We start from the raw sequence: 25,389 nt of genomic DNA, 5'->3' as shown, positions 1-25,389 counted from the left end.
AGCCTCTACTATGTTACACCCAAACCCTAGGATCGAATTATGGAAAGAGAGAGAGAGAGAGAGAGAGAGAGGTTAATCAGATTCAAATTTTGTTTCCTTATCTGATTTAGGAGGCTTCCAGAATCCCTCTGGACCTCTCCCAAAACCGTCACAGACAGGGTGGTTCTAGAATTGCATCCCTTGGTCAACTACTGAACAATTGTAATTCAACCTTTTCACCCTTAATTAATTCTAGTTAATCCAAAATTAATTTCCAATTAATTCTGATTAATTCCTAATTAATTATTAACTATTTCTAATTAATATATTAATCATATATTAACAAATCATTTTGTCTCTCTCACAATATCAATCCTAGGTATTTTCCAAGTTATGCATGGGGGCACCCCAAAAGACTTTACTTTTATTCACTAAGATTATGTCAATTTAGTTAAGACCTTAGACACTTAATCCAATAATTATATCATTCTAAATTCCATTGTTTACTCTCTCTCTCTCTCTCTATATATATATATATATATATATATATATATATATATATATATATATATATATATGGGAAAAGGGAATATACATTACAGCCCCACCTAAGCTTAGGTACTAAACCTCTTGAAAATATATTGTTTTACTATATAAAGATTATGGTTAATGGATTCACGATTAATATTTCAAGATGTAAATTCAAGATCGACACAATAGCGTTTAGGGTTTAGGGTATAGGGTTTAGGTTTAGGGTTTAGGGTTTAGGATTTAGGTTTAGGTTTAGGGTTTAGGGTTTAGGGTTTAGATTTAGGGTTTAGGGTTTAGGTTTAGGGTTTAGGGTTTAGGGTTTGGATTTAGGGTTTAGGGTTTAGGTTTAGGGTTTAGGGTTTAAATTTAGGGTTTAGGGTTTAGGTTTAGGGTTTAGTAATGTTCACTTGGGTGAAGTAATAAACGATAATTGAGGAAAGAAAACAGAGATGGTAAAACGATAATGAAAGAAAGAAATGTTATGGAGGATGATATATTTACCAAGTGAAACCAAACCGGATATATTTAGCATGTTAAAACGACATATTTTAGAGGTTAGTACCTAAGCTTTGGTGGAGCTGTAATGTATATTCCCTATCCCCTATATATATATATATATATATATATATATATATATATATATATATATATATATATATATATATATATATATCCCCCAGTTTTGCATTCTCCATTTTTTAAATAAAATCACCTAGTTATATATGTTCATTGGTTCATCATATCTCTTTATTGTGGGTGCTTGGTCTTGTTCATTCTTTCCCCGACTATCATTGCGTCATAGTTACCAATTACTTTGATTTCACACTGCTTTTATTCATTTTATGTGTTGTTATTGATGACCACAAGATTTTTTCCTACATAAGTCGTTTTCTTCCTGAGGATGAACAAGGGGTGGAAGCAGGATGAACAAGGGGTGGAAGCATGTTCAACCAGTAGAGACTCGAAGTGGATGAAGAATGAGACCAAACCTTTTTTATTCATATTTTTCCATACATCTGATTTGAAATCATTCTAATCGGTAATGTTTTCATTTAAATTATTTGAATTTGGATGGGGATATTTAAATTAGTTAAATATTTAATCTTTTTGTCATGGTTTCAGGCATGTTTAACAGTTGGACTTTGATAAATGTTTAGAATCAAAGTGTTGATATTATTAGCATGACCTTCCTTAAGCTAACGGGTTTTCTGTCAAATATGGAAACCATATTGAATAAATATTATTTTTTATTTTGATTTTTAGTTGTTGGTTTGAAGACTTAGTAACAAAAAAAATTGCTTCATTTTATTTATTAAATATAAACTTGATTGAGCCATTTAACAAATGTAATCATCATTAGTTAAAGAGGATTGGTAACTCCAGTTAGTTCTTCAAACTAGAACCTTTAATGATATTTTTACTTTATATCTAATTAATCAACTTTTGTCACTTGGAAAAAGGGGGTTGGTTTTGATTTTTATTTGATTCATGTTCTTGTGTATGATCATATTTGATGTTCAATAGAGAAAACCACTTGGATGCATCGAGGATTCGAAGATCTCAAGCATGCATCAAAGGTAATATTGACTTAATCTATTAGTTAAGATTTTGGAATGATATTTTATTTTGGTGTTCCAATCTCTTTTTTCTTCAAATGGTTTGATGTGGATGATTCTAATGTGGATTCTTTTGTGTCTATCCATGTTAAATGTGTCCTAAAGGTGTTTGATGAAATCTCTAAGAGAAATACAATTACATTATCAACAATGTGAGTCTTTATTTTGGTTTAGTGGCAGTTTTAACAAGTTATCACACTATGGCTTAATAGTTTACATATCAAAATAGATTTTAATTTATATATAGATCTTGAGCATGTTGAAATTGATAGATTGGTGGTGGTGGAACACAAAAAACTTATGGTAAGTTCTTATACTCTTTCATTTCTCTTACTTTCAATTTCTTAATAGTTACTTAATTTTTATTGCATGTTTTAACAAGCTACTTGAGGACAAAAGGTGTTTAGAGAGTATTAAGGAAGTATATTGCTATAGGCTGAGCATTTAACCCTACATAAAAAAGGAAAATACAAGATATATCAACATAGTTACCTTTCTACCATATGTGTGTGGGTTATTTTTGAAAAATGTTTTAATATAAAGAGTAAGCTCCGTTGGAATTGCAATGTTGTGTATGTACGTAGCATGTCTAAAAAATACAATGTATATATGCAAGAAAAAGGGATTTACTTTCAATTTTACTTGGTCCTAGGTTTACTTTGAAGAATAAATTGAGTTGCAACCCCCCTGTCTTATTTTTTTGAGGTTGACACATCAACATGTTCATTATTTCTTACAAGTAAGTTCTATATAATGATTTAATATCTATTTTTTTATGACAACTCCACTTTTTTTGTTTAATATTTTTGGCAATCTTGTTGATTTGGGATTAAGGTTCTTAATTGTCAGTTTTTATGAACATTGAGATTTAAATGGTTTGTTTTCATGTGTATGAAGATATGTAAGTGAAAGGTTGCAGTATGATACAATTTGCATTGTTTGGTGTTGTTCAACAGTTGTGGAAATGTAAGTTATGAATAAATATGGTAAATGAGTTCTATGGCATCACGTATGGCTTATAGTTGTTTTCAATTTTTATTTGTTTATTGCTTATTCAATCTTTGTTTAATTTCATATTTGTATATATGTACCATGTAAAATTACAGATTTATTTAGCATTTTTAAACAATTAAAGAGAAGCTTTTGTTTGTTATAGGTTCATTTTAGCACTTGGTGTGGCCTATCAACCATAATACTCACCGCACCACTGTTTCAACAAATGCTTTTGTTTTTTTACAACTATTGTTTTACATTTAATGTTTTTATGTTAGTTTTTATTTGCCTTTGGTCAAAAACTAATGTGATTATTTTTTCATGTTTAATTTTAATTAGTTATTTGATTAAACAAACCAGTATCTTGAAACCAAATTACTCAAAACTTTAAACCAAACTTTCTTTGGTTTTTTAAACACCAATGCTAAGCTTCAACAACAACTCCAACATGAGATCTCCCGAAATTTTGCCAAAAAATAACTTCTCATCTAATATAATACATTAACTAAAATAAGGTTACCATATAATATTGGAGGTTGGTTTGTTTCTTAAATAGCATGTTTATACATGGAAAATTGTATGTTGTCTTTATCTAGAATTCAAAATAGATAATGATTAAAATTGTTAATTTTAGATGATGATTGTAGAATTATAAATAGAACTTCTAATGTTGTATATAAAGAAGTTTTCAGAAATTTATAAACAATTTGTAGAATTTTATTTTTTATAACATTTTTATTTAGTAATAGTAGAACACACTTTATTCTTAATTTTCATTTGTAATTTGTTATATGTTTTCATATATGTTTATTATAATAACTTAATTTTTAATTTGTCATATAACAATTATATTTACATGATTGATTGTGGTTGTTTTTCGGTCTATTCATTTTTATATTTCATTATACAATATCATCATTTTTTTCATTAATTCACACATAATGAACATCGTCCGTATCTTCCAAACATTTTGCATATTAATTTTAACCGACTATTGTAAAGTTACAGACAAATCACATGACTTTGTAAATTAATAACTCTTTGAAAATAATTTATTAATGATTATAAATTTAAACTATCAATATTCGTTTAATTGTTAATCATGGTTTTCACAGGTTATAACCTAGTCTTTTATAAAACAAATAATATTTACAAGGATAAAAAAGACAATTCATTCAACATAAATGTCTTTCATTGCTAGATTTATAAAACAAAGATTCCATAAAAATATGGATTTCAATTGCCAGTAAATCATACAAACTAAAAAGATGTTAAATAAAAAATATTTCTAATTCAAAATCCTTCGATAAATCCAAAACTCATAAAAACATCATTAAAATGATTTGGATATAACTGTAAATACACTAAGACTATTTGGCATGACACCCTTTAACGGTGTAAGTGTAAAGACACTAAGACTACTTGGCAATGACACCCATTAACCGTGTTAAGCTTTTGAACTTTCATCCTCTTGTCATGTTATATTAAGAGGTGTTTGAGGAGGCAACGTAGCTTAACGCTGGTGGAGAAAAAAATGAGGCAATTGACCTTTTTTTTTCATTTAATTTCATTTAATTCCTTTTATAGCCATTTAGTTTAAAAAATAATAATAATGTGGCCTGATAAATATTTCTTAACAATTATTACATGACATGTAAAAACACAAAAAAATGATATGGGTGTAACCCAGCCAAACTTTTTCACTACATATACCAATGGAAAATGCGACAAGTTTTTATTGATATCATGATATTAGATACGGATCCATAATTTCGATATGTTAAAGGTAAAAAGAGGAACTAAATTAATATTTTTTTAGGGTCAGGTCAAAAGTAGCTTTAAATGTGGGTAACAAAAAAAAGTGTTGTATTACAAGAAAAATGTTAAACTGGGTCCTATAATTAGGGGTGTTCCTTATGTGTTGTGTGTGGTTTAAAATCAAAACTTTAAAACGCATTGCATATAGGGTTTAACAAAATCATTTTAAATCTTATTCTAAACTTTGTTATGGTGTGGTGCCTCTTGAACATTAAAAAAATGTTTTGATTTCCAGCTCGTTTTATCATCTTATTTCAAACAAAAACTATATGACATACTCTAGTTATTAATTAAGAAAACAACAGTAATATAAATTGTCTAAGACAACAACGAAAAGTAGTGTAAAATAGCAGAAAATTGATCAAAGAAATTCAACGGCAGCAGTATTGCGATCGAGGAAAATAAAATAGCATAAATTAAAGAATGACTACTAAATATAAAAAGATTTAAAAAAGAAAATGTATGGTCGAGGTCTAGACTCTACAGGATTTGAATATGACTATTGAGTGGAACAAATAATGAATAAAGAATTATGGCCTTTCGTTTTATTTTGTAAATCATGGAAAGCCCAAGGCCCAAAGTGGTAGAGTGCCCATTTTTAATCCTCTCTTATGGGAAATTAGCCCAATCATTTTTGCATGCCGCACTCTCTCTATTAAGGCTGTATTTGACGTTTATAAGCTCACTAGTTTTTTAAATTTATTGTAATTTATTATTTAAATCATAAAAATAATTTATTATAACTTATAAAAAAAATTTATAAATTAGTTTTTTAATAAGTTACTTGAGCTAGTTTATCGATAAGATAGTTTATAAGCTAAAGTTAGTTTTTCAGCTAGCGTGTCAAACACAATCTAACTAGATCTGTCTCTATATATGATACCATCATACTTTTAATAAAATTATTTTATCAAAAGATAAGATCCATATTTCACTTCTACTTACGAAGATATTTTTCGTAATCATAATGATAAGTTATTCAGGTAGATAAAACATTTTACCAGTTTTAATCACTAATGAACTCTTAGTTATGTGTAGGGATTCATTGACATTTAGTAAAGTCGATGTTGGAATGTGTAATTCCTCTTTACTTATCTTTTCTAGTGAAGGGTATGTTGTGGATCATAAGTTAAGATAATAAATTGTCTATTTAAACATATATTTCATCTGGTCAAGACTCTCGGGTATAGCAAACTTCGCTTCACCCTTCAAATGTTCAACCACCATGCCTGACTAATGCATTTTCTCACGTTGGAAGTTCATTAGAATAAATGTGTATTTCGAATGAGTAGTCTATGATGTACATATAGAAACAGGAATTTGTTTTGTCCAGTTAAAACATTTTAATTTTCTTTTGACAAAATTATTTAAAATGCTTTAAAGTTATTTATAAAACTGTCAAATACCATTTGCATGTTTAAGTTGACACTTTAACAATGTGCTTAAACTTTAAAATCAAGTTTTCAAGTCATTTGTGCATAGACAAAACATGTAAACATTTAAACACAACCACATGCAAGTAAAGGTAAACAGTGCTTCAATCCTATGTATATTTCCGGTACGCCATCACATGAAAAAACTAGATCATTCTATGGACAAACAACCACAATAATGTATACTTGCTTTGACATCCACACTTGATGCTCAGATAGAAGACCGTCAAGAATCTAATCTACATGTTCATTGCGTGCTTGAATGCCATCTTCATTTATTTAAAAAATTGTATTTAATACATTTTCCTATCTAATAATCAATCTCTGTTACATTTACAAAAGGAAAAAAATAATCCAAAACAACCCAAGACATTATAAATATATATCTAGTTGAAGCAATACATTACCGGGTCTATACAATGAGTAAAACAACTCACAAAAATTAAATAAAAACAATATTTTGATAAGGATTGTGACAAACAAAAAAAATCCTTGTTTATATGCTATAATATATATAAAACAACTTTAAAGACACTAACATGTAAAGACTATAAATGTTTTTATTGTATGTTTTTATGTCAATAAAAACATTCAATCAAAATATTATAAAATAAAAAATAAGGGGAATTAACAAAATAAAATTCAAACAGTTTGAATGAATCCATCATAGAAAGCAATTTTGCCAAAAACAAAATCGTTACTAAAAAAAGGATGTATATTTGTATACACACAAAATTGACATATGTGTTATAAAATCATACATCATCATGGCAAGTGAAAATCAATTTCATATGCTAATAATTATGAAAAATGGCGTTGATCCTATTTTTGGATCATAGTGCTAATTTTCAAATTACATAAACAAAACAGATAACACAAACAAAACAGAAAAATGACGAAAATCAAACACTATGATCTAGCCAATTGGATCAGTGTGTATACATTAATAACAACTTGCTTAATATACACGAAAGGTTTTAAGGTTATCGTTGTTTTGGTCAAAAATCGCTTAAGTAATTTAGTAACCAAATTAGTATATGTGGTGTGATGTTTTATGTAAAGATTATGAGAAAGTAAATCATAAATTGTTGAAGATTTTGAAATATGTCTGAAGATGTTGGATGTACCCAAGATCCTGTGAATGAGACAATAATGCTAAGATTAGTTACAAAGAAAATAAACTAAAGAAGGTTTAAAATGCTGATTTCAAACAAGGTATGCATATGTGTATGCTTTAAAATTAGGATAAAAATAATGTTTAAGTTGTGAATTAAATAAGTCTTAATATATTAAAGAAAAAGATCAAGATACCAAAGAGGGTGTTGTTATTCACACCCAAAACTAGATTGAAAACTATTTTTAAAAAGTCAAAAACCACTTTGACTTTGATTTAGTTAAAGCATCATCATTAGCAGCAACCCATCACGATATCATAAACTTACATTTATAACCCTCATGTTATATATTAATTTTAATTTTGATCTTTTGTGTTATTTAACCTTTGTATTCTTAAATATAAATAAACCGTTAACTAACAAATTTTATATATTTTATTTTACATATAATTTTATACTATAATTCTTTATATTACTTAATATAAATAATATTACGTATATAATCTTTATTTTACATATCATTTTTCAGATAAATTACATATTTATAGTTATGAAAAAGATATAATCATATATTAATATTAAATAAAAAGTGTTACTCCCTCCGTCCCATATTAATAGTTCATGTTTGTTTTTTGGTTTGTCCCAAAATAATTGTCTACTTCTAAAAATAAATATATCTTTTACCATAATACCCCTCATTATTAGTTAAATTACCATAAAATTAAATGCAACTACCATAGAATTAAATGCAAGAGAAGGGTAAGACTGTCATTTCATTTAATAAAGTTAATGGTAATTAATGTTTTCTTAAACTGTGTGTTTTTTTGTCTGTGGACTATTATTTTGGGACGGAGAGAGTACTTCTTAAAATACGAGTCTCTTATAATTATTTATTTTTTTAATTTTTTTATCTTCCATAGTTAGTCGTGAAATAGATAACTCAAACCTTTTGATCTAATGGAATGATATATTTAAATATTACATCTATAACCATCTTATTTATATTATTTATATGTTTCCGATTATATATCACGACAAAATAATCGGTATCATATAAATCCTTAATAATTCATTTTTATTATTAACATTGAGCCCTCGATCCGTATTTTTTATCTTAATTACAAAGTAGATCTTTAGCTTTTGAATTGTACATTTCGAGGTGCGATGATAGCTTGTTATATAATTTTTGCTGAATTTGAGACCAAATAGATTAAGCATCCAAGCATTCCAATTCTTAGAAGCCTTAGTCGGCTGACAAACGACTATGGATTAGGCCGTCTAGTCGGGGATTAGTCGGAGACCCTAAATTGTAAATTGTTTCAATTTAAAACATATGACTAATATTATAACAAAGTTAGTAAATATCACTAATATCATTATAAAATAGGTTACTATGATTAATACGACACTAAGGTGGTTACTAGTGGTGGTTGGCGTTGGTGACTAGTGGTTGTTGACGGTAGTGAACGGAGGTTACATGCTAATGTTAATTTATGACGGTGATTGTAGGTTTTGGTTATGGTTGTCGGATCTTTAAACAAGGAGGGTGTGTGTGGGGACATGAGGTAGTATCAATGGGTCTCAATAAATAATTGACAAAATAAAATATAGAAAATGAAAATAATTAAAAATAAAATGAATAAAGGCAAAATGTTCATTTTATATATGTTAGAGATCAACTGTACTCGATGTTTGACCAATTTACAAGGGGCTTGTAACGCCTCGAATTTCAAAACAAATTTTTCATTTTTAATTCACCAAACATTGTTCATAAATCCAAGTCATCATAGAATTATAAATCATTATCAAAACAATATCAGAGTATCCCAAAATCCACAGGACATTATAAGCCGACGAATGTGTACAATCATGCATCCGCCTTTCCGGAATCTACAAAAGTACCTGAAACACACTTTAATCAACACTGTAAGCACGAAGCTTAGTGGGTTCCCCAAAATACCACATACACAAATAATTAGCCTCTCATGGCTAAATCTCGATAAGGACCCTCCGGTCATGTGTCTCAGTGAAGACCATACGGTCTCACGTCTCAGTATGGACCCTTCGTCCATAGCTCAACATATACACATAATAATATATCAGCATAAGTCACAAAGATAGAATGCATAATAACACATATCTCAGTATAAGCAGATAAGACCCTTCGGTCAATAATACAAATAAGACTCTCCGGTCAATAACATGAATAAGACCCTCTGGTCACTAACATGTAAGTATACAAAATAAAATTGATATATTATATGACAATTTCAATATTCAATAGTTGAAGGTGTAAATTAAATGTTAAATATATGTTAAAAAGTTTTTTTAATTATTTTTTACGAGACTATGATCCTTATACAAGTTTTTTTTTTTTAATTATTTTTGACGAAAGTGTTTATATATGCATGTTTTAGAGGTATATACTTTTATTTTATTTTTTGAAAAACATTTGTGGTAAAAGATTTTCGATTCCAACGAATATATATAAATATTAAATGGTATTGCGACCGTTTGTGTGTGTATATATATATGTCACACCCCAAAACCGGAACGGCGGAAACGTTCGGGGGTGGAGGACGTCATGTTCAGTATCTCAACAATGCAAATTAGTAAACAAGCAACAACATCATCCATTGCATTAATAATATAATTTCATACACGTGTGTTCTGTCAAGTTATATAGACACCAAAAATATGAATCAAAATAAAAGATGAGTCTTGAACAAGCTCCATCTTCTCAAAACCTGGCACCGGTACCTGTCTACTGGTGACCTGAGAATACAAGTTATTTTGAAAGAGTTTATCAGCTTTAAAGCTGGTGAGATCATAAGTATTTTAGTGTCATTGTTTGTATGAAAGTGTTTGTAAGTATGTGATGTATAAGTTTCTAAAAGTTTGTAGTTGTTTGAACTCTCCTAGAAAACCCTATGTTTCCTACTCAAAGTAGCCTTCTACCAAGGCATCTAGTATCTGTGTGTGTGTCTCTTGTAAGAGTATGTATTTTCCCAAATCTGACTATCATTAACCAAAAATATAGTTTTTACATTACTGTTTATTGTGTAAATATCACAAATTGAATGCAATGGGAAAATAAAATAGTACTGTAGTGTTGTATTAAGTAACTACTGCTGTACTAACTACCTTAAACCAATTGTTATTTAAAGTACCATGTGATCGGCCTGTATCCTGCTACCAACTATAGAACACGACGATGTAAGACGTCGGAAGAAATGACGTTTGGCACACGTAGACTTGCAAGTCCCACTGTAGCGAGCAGCGAGGTGTAGGATAGTCAATCCAGTATAGATCTATACACAAACTCATACGCTCCCCACTTAAGGAGATTCTGGATACAAAACGGTCATGACAGGTAGTGCCATGCCCCGTTACGTGGCTCACATAACTGTAGTAATGTTCTAGTATATGTATGTGCTAGCTGTATTGTGTGTTCTCTCCCTGTCTAGCATGTATGTATGTTCTCTCTGTATAGTATTGTTTGTTTCTCATCATAGTATTTTCTATCTGTATGTTATGTTCTCTCTGTATAGTATTGACTCATGTATGAACTGACTCTTTGTATGTTTCACTGTTCTAGTAATAGTATTAGTATATCCCTAAACTATACCTATTATAGCTTACTAGTAATGTTGTTTGAATGTATGAACATGTGTGCATACCTTTGCTACCCAAAGGTATTGAACTGAATGAAAGAAGGAACTTTTATACCTATATACATATACATAATATATAACTAGGATTCAAACGACCTTCGGACAAATAACCTGAATACCCTAAGTCAACAACCAAACAAGGAACAGGAAGTAAGGTGAGCTATCAGTCCTAAGTCCTTTCAATCCTGCTTATATAACTATATCTACATAAGTACACATTTAACAGAATATAAGTTTAAAAGGGTTTAATAAAAGTATTTGATATGTGAAAGAGTTTGTAAAACAGTTTGAAGTAAAACAGTTTGATAACACAGTTTGAAAAGTAAGAAATCCACTTGTTTGGTAGTTATTAATCACATGTGATTGATATAATAACTATAATAGTTCAACTTGTATCCCCCCCCCCCATAAAATCATTTAAAAACATTTAAAAGGTTGATTAAGGGGTATGAACTCACCTGTAGTGAGTGGTTTGGATGAACGGATAGTATAGGATGCTAAGTGTCAAGTGAAGACTTGAACACACACAAGGATCCTAGTTAACATATAATCACACATATATGTATGCAATTAGTCATTTAGTAACTAATTAACCAAGTTAAGAAATCCTAAGACATGTAAAACACTTGATTTAAGTGTTATAAGTACTAAGGATTGCATCTAAGGGTTGTAGGACTTGGCTATTGAGTTTGGGGTCCAAGGGTAAACTCTTTTGGAGTTTACGGTTTTGGGACCAACTCTCATTGAGTTTACGGTCATAAACCCATGAGTTTACGGCCGTAAACTCATGGTACTTTTACCATTTTGTGTTTTGAAGCTTTAAAGGTCATAAGAAGCATTCCTACTTCATGTTTAAGCCTTAGGAAGTGATTAGGGCACCATTTCACCCCTTTGTAGAGTTTACGGTCCTTGGACCATTTCTCCTTGGGTTTACGGCCGTAAACCCAAATGGTTTATGGTCTTTGTGATGTTTTAAGTCCTAAGCACATCAAGGATGGTATCTAGACTAGTATCCAAGGCTTGGTAAGGGACTAGGGCACACTTTGGCCCCTTCATTAGGGTTTACGGTCCAAGAACATCTTGGACCGTAAACACCTTTGATCTTGTGCTTCCTTATGTTTTCTAGATGATTAAGAAGTGTAGCAAGTCTTATAACACACTAGGGTAAGAGTACTTACTATGTAGAAGCTTGAAAAAGGTGTTAGAAGTCCAAGAACACTAGTGTGTGTTCTTGGTGTTCTTGGTGAAACTTGAAGATCTACACATATGGAATGATTTCACGGATGGAATCATGTAAGATCACTAGATTAAGTAAGATATCAACTTTTTAGGATAAGAAAAACTTACAAAGTTGAAGATCAAGAAGGAAAATCGGATGATACTTGAGAGGATTTGAGTTTTGGATCTTGAAAATGTGAAAAAGTGGTAAATATGACTAAGTGTCATATTTATACCCCCTTAGGGTTTACGGTCGTAAACACCTTGTTTAGGCCGTAAACTCCAAACTCTTGGAGTTTTAGGACATTATTGTTGCACAATAAACCCTAGGGCATCCTCTCTCCTGTTATCTCCTGAAGTACTAGGCTTTAGAACACTCAAATTGACTCTACACAGCTCAAAAGTTAGCAGAAACTGTTCTGACTTCTATTGAAGTGAATGGTTGTACAGAATAGAAATTTCGGGTTGTCACATCATCCCCCCGTTAGAAGGAATTTCGTCCCGAAATTAGAGTTTAAGCAAATAAGTAGTTACAAATAACTAGGTAAAAAGACGAGGATATTTCAGTTTCATCTGATCCTCTCGCTCCCAAGTGAATTCAGGTCCTCGCTTGGCGTTCCAGCGAACCTTCACTATCGGGATACGGCTTTGTTTCGTTTGCTTGACCTCCCGGTCCATGATCTCTACAGGTTCTTCCACGAAGTTGAGGCTCTCGTTGATCTCGATCTCGTCTAGTGGGATTACAAGAGTCTCGTCGGACCGACACTTTTTCAAGTTCGAGACGTGGAAAGTAGAATGTACGTTACTGAGTTCGCGTGGTAAGTTAAGTTTGTAAGCTACATGGCCGATTCTTGCGAGAATCTCGAAAGGCCCTATGTATCTTGGATTTAGCTTTCCACGCTTTCCAAAGCGTATTAAGCCCTTCCAGGGTGAGACCTTCAATAGAACACGGTCGCCCACCTGGAATTCCAACGGTTTCCTTCGTTTATCAGCGTAGCTTTTCTGTCGGTCTCTAGAGGCTTTCAATCGTTCACGAATCTGAACTATCTTCTCTGTCGTTTCCCGAATGATCTCCGGACCCGTGAGAGTGCTTTCAGGAACTCGTCCTTTAGCTAGCTGGGTATCACCCACCTCAGCCCAGCACAGAGGGGATCTGCACTTTCGGCCATAGAGGGCCTCGAATGGAGCAGCCTTTAAGCTCGTGTGATAACTGTTGTTGTAGGAAAATTCGACAAGGGGTAGATGAGTATCCCATGCTTTCCCAAAGTCGATCATACAGGCTCGCAACATATCTTCCAAGGTTTGGATAGTCCTCTCACTTTGCCCGTCGGTCTGTGGATGGTAGGCTGTACTCATGTCCAGCCTAGTTCCTAGGGAACTTTGTAGCGACTGCCAGAACCTCGAAGTGAATCTACTATCTCTGTCCGAGATAATGGATATGGGAACACCGTGCAGTCGTACAATCTCCCGTATGTAAGTTCTTGTAAGCTTCTCCATCTTGTCTGTTTCTTTGATAGGCAGGAAGTGTCTGGACTTGGTCAATCTGTAGACGATGACCCATATGGTATCAAGTCCACCCGTTGTCTTGGGCAACTTGGTTATGAAGTCCATAGTGATCCGCTCCCACTTCCATTCAGGTATCTCCGGTTGCTGGAGTAATCCTGCCGGTTTCTGGTATTCGACTTTGACCTTGGCGCAAGTAAGGCATTTACTCACGAAGGTAGCAATCTCTGCTTTCATGTTAGGCCACCAGTATAGCGTTTTAAGATCCAGATACATCTTATCTGAACCTGGGTGGACGGAATAACGAGTATTGTGTGCCTCGGTCATGACCAAGTCTCTGAAACCACCGAGTTTTGGGGTCCAGATCCGATCCATGAGATAATAAGCTCCGCCACCCTTAACCTCCAAGTTCTTATCCATCCCTCTCAGGGATTCACCCGCCACATTTTCAGGTTTCAAAGCGTCGAGCTGAGCCTCCTTAATTTGTGTGGACAAGTATGAATGGATAGCCATAGTCAAAGATTTGACTCTACGACCAGAATATTCTTTCCGACTTAGGGCGTCAGCTACTACGTTGGCTTTACCCGGATGATATCGAATTTCGCATTCGTAGTCACTGAGTAGCTCGACCCACCGTCGTTGCCTCATGTTGAGCTCTTTCTGGTCGAATATATGTTGTAGGCTTTTGTGGTCTGTAAAGATAGTGCTTTTTGTACCGTACAGGTAGTGTCTCCAGATCTTCAGAGCAAACACAACTGCTCATACTTCAAGATCGTGGCTAGTGTAGTTGACCTCGTGTGTCTTCAGCTGTCTCGAGCCATAGGCGATGACCTTACCTCGCTGCATCAGAACACAGCCGAGCCCTTGATTTGACGCATCGCAATAGACAACGAAGTCTTCTATCCCTTCGGGGAGGGATAGTATTGGCGCGGTGCACAAGGCTCGCTTGAGCGTTTGGAACGCTCTCTCCTGCTTCTCTTCCCAGTCAAAGGCCACGCCTTTCTGGGTCAGTGTTGTAAGAGGTTTCGCGATGCGGGAGAAGTTCTGAATGAACCTGCGATAGTAGCCAACGAGGCCTAGAAATTGACGAATTTCTGTAGGCGTCTTCGGTGCTGACCAGCTCTCAATGGCTTTGATTTTGGAAGGGTTCACGTGTATTCCCTCTTCGCTAACCACGTGCCCTAAGAATTCGACTCTTCGGATCCAAAATTCGCATTTCGAGAACTTCACATAGAGCTTCTCCGAACGTAGTGTTTCTAAGACTAGTCGCAGATGTTGACTATGTTCCTCCTTACTACGAGAGTAGATGAGTATGTCATCGATGAAGACGATGACGAACTGATCCAAGTAAGGACGACACACCCTATTCATTAAATCCATGAATACTGCGGGCGCGTTTGTTAATCCGAACGACATCACTACGAATTCGTAGTGCCCATAACGAGTTCGGAAGGCTGTCTTCGGAACATCCTCCCCTAGCACTCGTAGTTGGTGATATCCGGATCTTAAGTCAATTTTTGAAAAGAAGTTCGCCCCTTGAAGTTGGTCAAATAAATCGTCAATACGAGGCAGAGGGTAACGATTTTTGACGGTCAGTTTGTTGAGCTCCCTGTAGTCGGTGCACATACGAAACGATCCGTCTTTCTTCTTGACGAACAAGACTGGAGCTCCCCAGAGTGAGAAGCTTGGTCTTATAAAGCCCTTGCTGAGCAGTTCGTTAAGTTGACAGGATAGTTCTTGCATCTCTGCAGGTGCTAGACGATAGGGCGATTTGGCTACGGGGGTAGCCCCTGGAACTAAGTCGATTCTGAACTCGACTTGACGTTGCGGAGGTAATCCTGGGAGTTCTTCTGGAAAGATGTCGGGAAAGTCGCGTACTACTGGAATGTTCTGAATGTTTTTCGTTTCTTGGCTCACATCGACCACATGAGCAAGGAATGTGCGACATTCCTTTCGCAAGAATTTCTGAGCTTGAATGCTCGAGATGATACGAAGGTTCATGCCGGGTTTGTCGCCATAAACTACTAGAGTTTCGCCAGACGGCAGATTAAGGTGAACAGCCTTTTCATAACACATGATGTCGGCACGATGAAGACTCAACCAATCCATGCCGATAATGACGTCGAAACTTTTAATTGAGACTGGCATGAGGTCGATCGAAAAAGAATGGCTATCTAGTGTTAGGGTACACCCTATGAATATACTGTTAGTGCTCTCCGTCTTTCCATTAGCCATTTCTACAGTGAACGGTTCTTTAAGTGTTCGTGATTTTTGCTTAAGTAAATGAGCAAATTTTTGGTTCACGAAACTCCTCTCCGCTCCACTATCAAACAGTATGCATGCATAAGAGTTATCGAGGAGAAACGTACCAGTGACCACTGTGGGGTTGGCAACCGCTTCCTCGTGGCCTATGGCCAGAACTCTTCCCACTCTTCCGGCATTCCCTGCCTTAGGGCAGTCCCTCTTGTAGTGGCCCACCTCGCCACAACTGTAGCAAGCTTGGCCCACTCCTGCGCCGGGGACTTGGTTGAGTGGCCTCGCCGGAGCTTTGCAGAAACGGGCGGTGTGCCCCTTCCTGTTGCAGTTTGAACACTGCATTTCCCGGCAGGCTCCTGTGTGGTGGAAGTTGCATTTGTTGCACTTAGGCAAGCTTCCAGCGTACTGCTTTACCGGAGCAGCAGCAGTGGCAGGTGCTATCGCAGCATGAACTGCCACTACCCGCTGCTTTTTGGCAGCCTTCTTCTTCTTGTCATCCCAGAGCTTCCGCTTGGAATCAGCGGTTTTGGAAGGTTCCGAGATGGCCAGGGTTGTTGTTGCGGCCGGGGTACGAACCCCATGGTTTATAAGCCGATGTGCCAATCGTGTGGCACTATCGAATGTAGTGGGGTTTGAAGCCAAAACATTTCCCTAGAATGGAGGCACCAGCCCCCATATGAATCTCTCTATCTTCTTCCCCTCTGTATGAACCATGTTGGGACAGAGGGCCACCAGTTCACAGAACCTGGTGGTATAGGAGACTATGTCAGAGCCCTTCATGGTTAGGCTCCACAGTTCCTCCTCCAGTTTTTGGATTTTGCCCCTCGGGCAGTACTCCTCAATCATGAGGTCTCTCAAAGTTTCCCAGCCCATAACATTAGCCACCACAAGAGATAGTGACTTGACATGGCTATTCCACCATGTCAGGGCTTTGTCTTCAAAGGTGCAAGCAGCGAACTTGACCTTGCTCCCTTCTGGACAGGAGCAGATTTCAAAAACTGATTCGGTCTTCTCGAACCATTGCGAGAGGGCAATGACTCCGCCAGTCCCTCTAAAGGACTTGGGCTTGCAGTTAGTGAAGTCCTTACAGGAGCACTCTCTCAAGCGCACAGGGGCTTCACCAAGAGTAGATTGAACAGGGGTTCCTCCTCCAGTGGAACCAGATGAATGATATTGAGCCATGGCTGTAGCCACAGCCGCAGCTACAGCAGCATTTAATGCTGCCGTATCGATTTGAGGAGCAGGTGGTGTTGCAGTTATCGGAGGATCGCGTCTTGTTGATCGACGTTCTTTTAACTATAAGTTTAGAAAGATGAAGACATTGATAAGAATTTAATAGGAAAATTGATGAGAATGACTCATGGACTAACTCTCCATAGCCCAACAACACAATTGAATAGCACGATTGAAGGATGATCTAGTGCTAGCAGATGATAGCAATTGGATATTGATTTCCATAAGATTAGGTATCTGTCAATAATACTGGTATTACAGATGTAACAAGTTCGAGAAAAATGACCTAGAAGTAGGTCTTACATCAACCAAGATGGGAAAATTTTGACAGAACTACGACCTAATCAAGACCTAACAGGTCTAAGATTTACAAAGATAGGAAATTAGACTAAAGTTTTTACACAAACTAGGTTATATCCAAAAGAGAAGTCGATGAGACTCTAACGGCGACGAGAACTACTAGAGTGAGTTCTTGAATCCGACAGAAGACGTTCTATGTCCCTCATACGCCTTTCAGATCTTACTTGCTGAGCTCGAAGTTCTCTGACTTCAGCTTGGGTTTCAGCAAGTTCCCTCTGCAGAGCTGCATTGCGGACCTGAGTCCTCTCATGAGCAGACTCTAGCTGGCGAATGCGGACTGTGTTAACGCCAGATTTGGCATCAATCTCTATGACTCGGTCGATAGTTGCTCGACCTTGCTCGGTGTTCTGAGAAATCCTACGAACCATGATGGGTAGGACCCTGTCAGCTGAACCTCCCTCGGTGAGGTTGTAGAAGCTTCTGTCTCCATTGTAGGGCATGGGTTGACCCTGTTCCTGACTCCATCTATTCAAGTTTGTGGCCCACAGAGGTGTGAGTCCTTGAAATGTTGGACGAGGGTTTGGGTTTGGGCCTTGAGCAGCTGGGGGTAGGTTGTTGACTTCTGGCTCTGAGTCAGAACCATCAGAAAAACCTTCAGCTTCGTGATCATCCAAAGGGATTGGGTGATCATCTTCTGGCTCTTCTCCTAGCCATCCTGCATTGTCGTTGTTGAGGTAGTACGGGTCTCCGGGAAGATGGATTCCAGCCATGATATCTACGCGAGAAAAGGGATAAAGAAATAACTAAATAGACGAACTAATTAGATAATTATAAGATGATCTTTATCAGTTATTTCAACATTTGCGTAGTGCATACCAGTCATATGTAACCAAGACAGGATAGACCTTCGAATAAGTGACCCTAACTCTAAGCCCACAACCAAACAAGGAACAGGAAGTAAAGCAAAGATCACAGATTCTAAGTCTATGATATTATAGATACATATAACCTTAGTGTATCCACTCAGCAACTATTGACATACTAATAAAGACCTTTAGTTCTCAGATAAGTAATTAATAGTAACACAAAATACTCCTATAGTATTTTAAGTTTATGTTCTGTTCTACTGTTCTCGTTGTAGTAGTGTTGGTAAGTTTTTAGACTTGTTGCAACCTCACAACCACACTTAGGCACATGCTAATCACTCATCGGATAATATAGTTGATCAGGCTATATCTTCCCAGGGTTGACCATATGTCTCTAAGTCTACTTGTGCTGCCCAACAATCGTAATACTTTTGTTCTGTCCTAGTGACACTGATTTTAGTATGAATGCAGGTATGTATACTTAGTTAAATATTTTATTATTTAAAAGTATAAACTCTTTATCAGAGTATTTTAATCCCGCTGTGTTTATAGTTTGTATATCTTTTATGGGTTGATACACTCGATTCACTATAAACAGTGCTCTGATACCAATCTATCACACCCCAAAACCGGAACGGCGGAAACGTTCGGGGGTGGAGGATGTCATGTTCAGTATCACAACAATGCAAAGTAGTAAACAAGCAACAACATCATCCATTGCATTAATAATATAATTTCATACAAGTGTGTTCTGTCAAGTTATATAGACACCAAAAATATGAATCAAAATAAAAGATGAGTCTTGAACGAGCTCCATCTTCTCAAAACCTGGCACCGGTACCTGTCTACTGGTGACCTGAGAATACAAGTTATTTTGAAAGAGTTTATCAGCTTTAAAGCTGGTGAGATCATAAGTATTTTAGTGTCATTGTTTGTATGAAAATGTTTGTAAGTATGTGATGTATAAGTTTCTAAAAGTTTGTAGTTGTTTGAACTCTCCTAGAAAACCCTATGTTTCCTACTAAAAGTAGCCTTCTACCAAGGCATCTAGTATCTGTGTGTGTGTCTCTTGTAAGAGTATGTATTTTCCCAAATCTGACTATCATTAACCAAAAATATAGTTTTTACATTACTGTTTATTGTGTGAATATCACAAATTGAATGCAATTGGAAAATGAAATAGTACTGTAGTGTTGTATTAAGTAACTACTGCTGTACTAACTACCTTAAACCAATTGTTATTTAAAGTACCATGTGATCGGCCTGTATCCTGCTACCGACTATAGAACACGACGATGTAAGACGTCGGAAGAAATGATGTTTGGCACCCGTAGAATTGCAAGTCCCACTGTAGCGAGCAGCGAGGTGTAGGATAGTCAATCCAGTATAGATCTATACACAAACTCATACGCTCCCCACTTAAGGAGATTCTGGATACAAAACGGTCATGACAGGTAGTGCCATGCCCCGTTACGTGGCTCACATAACTGTAGTAATGTTCTAGTATATGTATGTGCTAGCTGTATTGTGTGTTCTCTCCCTGTCTAGCATGTATGTATGTTCTCTCTGTATAGTATTGTTTGTTTCTCATCATAGTATTTTCTATCTGTATGTTATGTTCTCTCTGTATAGTATTGACTCATGTATGAACTGACTCTTTGTATGTTTCACTGTTCTAGTAATAGTATTAGTATATCCCTAAACTATACCTATTATAGCTTACTAGTAATGTTGTTTGAATGTATGAACATGTGTGCATACCTTTGCTACCCAAAGGTATTGAACTGAATGAAAGAAGGAACTTTTATACCTATATACATATACATAATATATAACTAGGATTCAAACGACCTTCGGACAAATAACCTGAATACCCTAAGTCAACAACCAAACAAGGAACAGGAAGTAAGGTGAGCTATCAGTCCTAAGTCCTTTCAATCCTGCTTATATAACTATATCTACATAAGTACACATTTAACAGAATATAAGTTTAAAAGGGTTTAATAAAAGTATTTGATATGTGAAAGAGTTTGTAAAACAGTTTGAAGTAAAACAGTTTGATAACACAGTTTGAAAAGTAAGAAATCCACTTGTTTGGTAGTTATTAATCACATGTGATTGATATAATAACTATAATAGTTCAACTTGTATCCCCCCCATAAAAGCATTTAAAAACATTTAAAAGGTTGATTAAGGGGTATGAACTCACCTGTAGTGAGTGGTTTGGATGAACGGATAGTATAGGATGCTAAGTGTCAAGTGAAGACTTGAACACACACAAGGATCCTAGTTAACATATAATCACACATATATGTATGCAATTAGTCATTTAGTAACTAATTAACCAAGTTAAGACATCCTAAGACATGTAAAACACTTGATTTAAGTGTTATAAGTACTAAGGATTGCATCTAAGGGTTGTAGGACTTGGCTATTGAGTTTGGGGTCCAAGGGTAAACTCTTTTGGAGTTTACGGTTTTGGGACCAACTCTCATTGAGTTTACGGTCGTAAACCCATGAGTTTACGGCCGTAAACTCATGGTACTTTTACCATTTTGTGTTTTGAAGCTTTAAAGGTCATAAGAAGCATTCCTACTTCATGTTTAAGCCTTAGGAAGTGATTAGGGCACCATTTCACCCATTTGTGGAGTTTACGGTCCTTGGACCATTTCTCCTTGGGTTTACGGCCGTAAACCCAAATGGTTTATGGTCTTTTTGATGTTTTAAGTCCTAAGCACATCAAGGATGGTATCTAGACTAGTATCCAAGGCTTGGTAAGGGACTAGGGCACACTTTGGCCCCTTCATTAGGGTTTACGGTCCAAGAACATCTTGGACCGTAAACACCTTTGATCTTGTGTTTCCTTATGTTTTCTAGATGATTAAGAAGTGTAGCAAGTCTTATAACACACTAGGGTAAGAGTACTTACTATGTAGAAGCTTGAAAAAGGTGTTAGAAGTCCAAGAACACTAGTGTGTGTTCTTGGTGTTCTTGGTGAAACTTGAAGATCTACACATATGTAATGATTTCACGGATGGAATCATGTAAGATCACTAGATTAAGTAAGATATCAACTTTTTAGGATAAGAAAAACTTACAAAGTTGAAGATCAAGAAGGAAAATCGGATGATACTTGAGAGGATTTAAGTTTTGGATCTTGAAAATGTGAAAAAGTGGTAAATATGACTAAGTGTCATATTTATACCCCCTTAGGGTTTACGGCCGTAAACACCTTGTTTAGGCCGTAAACTCCAAACTCTTGGAGTTTTAGGACATTATTGTTGCACAATAAACCCTAGGGCATCCTCTCTCCTGTTATCTCCTGAAGTACTAGGCTTTAGAACACTCAAACTGACTCTACACAGCTCAAAAGTTAGCAGAAACTGTTCTGACTTCTATTGAAGTGAATGGTTGTACATAATAGAAATTTCGGTTTGTCACAATATATAAGATTCCACTTACCTAAATTAGATGAAATATACATTGTCATTAAAATACAAAGTGCTTAAACGTTGAATTAAGTACTTAAACATTACAAACATGTGCTTGAAATTTCAATTTAGAAATAAATACACCAAAAAACACCTAACTTAAGAACAATAAACATTTCAACTTCATCAAACTTCCTTCAAGATTGTTTCTCGCTCGAATCAACCTTAGAATCATAACCATCGACCTAGGGCACATAGGTGGATCGACCCACCATTGTTCCAACCTTCAAACATGACTAAAAATCGACAATCGGGTTCAAAGTTGTCCACGATCATACAAATACAATGAGCCTCCATAATGGCAGAGCACCATGATTGTTTCCTTTTTAAAAGAGTTCGAAGGGCAGAAAAGTGTGAAATAAATTGAATGAGAGAAAAATCAAATAAGGGAAGAAGAAGAAACGAGACATTTTAAGAAAAGGACGAGTGGGTCATCATGAAAAGACCAAAATATCATCCTTGATTTTGTATCTAACGACATAAAAGAGACAATTTATGGACAAAGACCAATCATGTAATGATTTCAAACCAGAGGAACAAGTGACATGGTGTTTCTCATAATGTCCAAACTTAGACTTTTTGTAAACCATATGGACTGAAAATGATTTTTTTGTCATTAATAAATAATATAATATTTAAAAAAAGCGGAAAGTATATAACAATCACTTTTTCCGGGGACTAAAATCATAACAAAAAACTATAATGAGACGGTCCAAGTGAAAAAAAAAAATAATTAGGACGAAATTTGGAATTTACCTCAAACCATAGGGGACTATTTGTGTAATTTACTCTGAAAAATAAGTAACAGAAGCGAGGGGAGTAAACTCATTCGACGTGAACGTGAAGGGGCAAAAAAAACCCTCAATAATTCGTTGGTATTCGTTTCGCTTTACAATCGGCCACCGGAGACTGGGAATTGCAGCCTGAATCTGCTGGATCTAAACCGCTGCTACATTAAATCATCGGTAGTAGATACTAATGCAACCTTTAGGGTTTACTTCATCATTAGAATTTGCACAAAGTTTCACCAAATCTTACTAGGAGAAGCCGTCCGTTTTTCGTGGATCCGAAGATGAGCTATCGCAGGTTCGATCTCTAATATCTATAAATAAAATGGGCTCTATAGCTATCAATGTTGATATTAAATTCATGATTATCATTCATTATTGGTACTATTTTATGCATCCGAGTTGATTGTTTGGGGGAATTAGGAAATGTTAACAGGAAAAACTAGTTTGAAATCAATGCTCAATATTGCTGTGCCATAGTGAAATGAAAAACGCTAACCCTATGTAAATGCGTAGCAGAAGTTTGGGAATTAAGTAGTTCCTTAACCAGGGAATCATTGATTTGTTAATTCGCATTGTTGATTCATCGACTAATGAAATACATAGCTGTTAATAGTACCTTTAATGGTGAAAACGTCCCCTTATCTTTAGGATGGGTTGAGCGTGTAGCCTGAAGTCTTTTATAGCTTTTTTGTTGCAAATTCATTAGTATAAACTCAACTGACATGTTTGAAAAAGCTCAGAGAAAGGGTTTAACAGTTAACACTTCTCTCAAATATGGTGACATGGTAAAGCTTGTAATACTATTGACTAAAAGCCTGTGTAAGCCAAATCTGCATATTTTTTTTTTGTAGGGACAATCGTGCATCTAGAAGTGCTCTATTTGATAACCTTGATGGCATTGAAGAAGGTGGACTTAGAGCTTCTTCATCATATACAGATGAACAAGAAAATGATAAATCTTTAAATATTCTGCAAGACAAAGTTGTCTTTCTAAAGAGAGTAAGTTCTTGAACTTTAATTTTTAATGAATCTTGGACACCATTTTTGTTTTTCTCAAAAGATTTAATTGATAATTGTCATGTTCAGTTGACTGGTGATATACATGATGAGGTGCAGAGTCATAATCGCATGTTGGACAGAATGGTAAATATACATTATACATACTTCAATTACATGCATAATTTCTTTTATTTAGTTATTTATTTATATATTTACTTATTTATGGTCATTTATTTAATAAACAGGGTAATGGGATGGATTCAGCAAGGGGGATTATGTCAGGAACTATGGATCGCTTCAAAATGGTAAAAAAAAATTATTATTGTTTTACTTAGTCAACCTTTTACTTATCTTGACCAAAATGCCCTTTAGTTTAAAAAATAAAAGTTGGTTGCTATTTTGGGTAAAAAGTAAACTACATTAATTATTTTTGGTAAATGATAAAGTACGTTGCTATTTGGCCAACTGCATAGTTATTTTGTTGACTAAAATGCCCTTTTAGTTTGAAAGAACAAAAGTTGGGGGCTAATTTGGGTAAAAAATAAAGGACAAGGTCTATTTATGTAAATAAAAGCGAATTTTAATCATGCAGGTTTTTGAAAAAAAATCAAGTAGAAGAACATGTAAACTTGTGATGTATTTTGTCATGTCATTCTTCATCATATACTACTTGTTCAGGTATGGATATATTTCTTTTTATATTTAAAAAATAACACATTTTATTTTTAAATTAAGGCGGTATTATGACATTATTGTTGAACTATTTTTTTTAAATTATAAAATGTTGCAATTTTGATTTCAATTAATTATTTGTTGATTGACTTCTTTTTTTTTTTGCAGGTTCCTTATGTATTATATGTATGGTTAAATTGTATTTTTCATGCATTTTTATAGTCTATAGACGTTTATATATTGGTGTTTGGTTTACAAAATGTTTTTTTTTTTTTTTTTTTTTTTTTGAATTATTGAAATACGTCTAAAGGAAGTAGAATCTGTCATGTGTTTGGTTGGCAGAAAACGGAATTCAGTTATATGTCTAGAAACAAGGAATAAAGAATAAAATTCAAAATTTACCATATATACCTAGAAACAATGTAACCTCAAGTATGAAATTTGAAGAACCTTTTGCAATTCAATCATGATGGCAAAGAGGAAAAAACACGTGGTTTTTTTATTTTTTATTTGTTATGAAGTATATAAAATTATAATTTTTCTATAAACCAATAAATAGTTGATGATAAAATTCAGAAAAACACAACCTGTTATACAGTAAACAAACACTTGCATTATTTTGTGTCCAACAACAACTCATTGTATTTTACTTTTAAAAAAAAAATCCAAACTAAAGGTTTGCAAAAGATTTAACTGGCTATAAATTATATCCCGGCAAAAATAGAGGTGAACATGATACATAACCAATTTGTTTTTCCCCATTATGTTATGTGTATCGTATCATTTTTAGTTAATACATAAATTTAGCTATCAATATTGGGAATGAATTTTAGTTATTATGTCTTCAAGCCCAAAACAGAAATCTAGGAAATAAAATCAAGCCCAATTATGTGGAATTAAT

At 34.7% G+C, this 25,389-nt stretch overlaps 1 protein-coding gene across 1 annotated transcript; it reads left to right on the top strand.

Annotated features, from left to right (window-relative positions):
* The first annotated feature begins 22,846 nt into the window (after window positions 1-22,846).
* On the top strand, window positions 22,847-24,955 carry ATBET12 (Target SNARE coiled-coil domain protein). Its single transcript, XM_079052158.1, has 6 exons — window positions 22,847-23,112; window positions 23,669-23,816; window positions 23,904-23,960; window positions 24,062-24,121; window positions 24,409-24,494; window positions 24,657-24,955. Exons 1-6 carry the CDS (start codon window positions 23,099-23,101, stop codon window positions 24,682-24,684), a joined length of 393 nt encoding a protein of 130 aa, XP_078908284.1. The 5' UTR covers window positions 22,847-23,098; the 3' UTR covers window positions 24,685-24,955.
* Window positions 24,956-25,389: the final 434 nt, after the last annotated feature.

This window comes from Lactuca virosa, chromosome 5 (assembly GCF_052849685.1).
Source record: "Lactuca virosa cultivar CGN04683 chromosome 5, Lactuca_virosa_CGN04683_v6, whole genome shotgun sequence".
Taxonomy (NCBI): Eukaryota; Viridiplantae; Streptophyta; class Magnoliopsida; order Asterales; family Asteraceae; genus Lactuca; species Lactuca virosa.
The sequence above is the reverse complement of the archived record's forward strand: the minus strand, read 5'-3'. Positions and strand labels throughout refer to the sequence as shown.

What these genes read in the sequence shown, in the direction of transcription:
- ATBET12 (XM_079052158.1), top strand. An exon ending in ATCGCATGTTGGACAGAATG is followed by an intron (nt 23,961 to 24,061) that starts GTAAATATACAT and finishes TTTAATAAACAG; the next exon opens with GGTAATGGGATGGATTCAGC. An exon ending in ATCATATACTACTTGTTCAG is followed by an intron (nt 24,495 to 24,656) that starts GTATGGATATAT and finishes TTTTTTTTGCAG; the next exon opens with GTTCCTTATGTATTATATGT.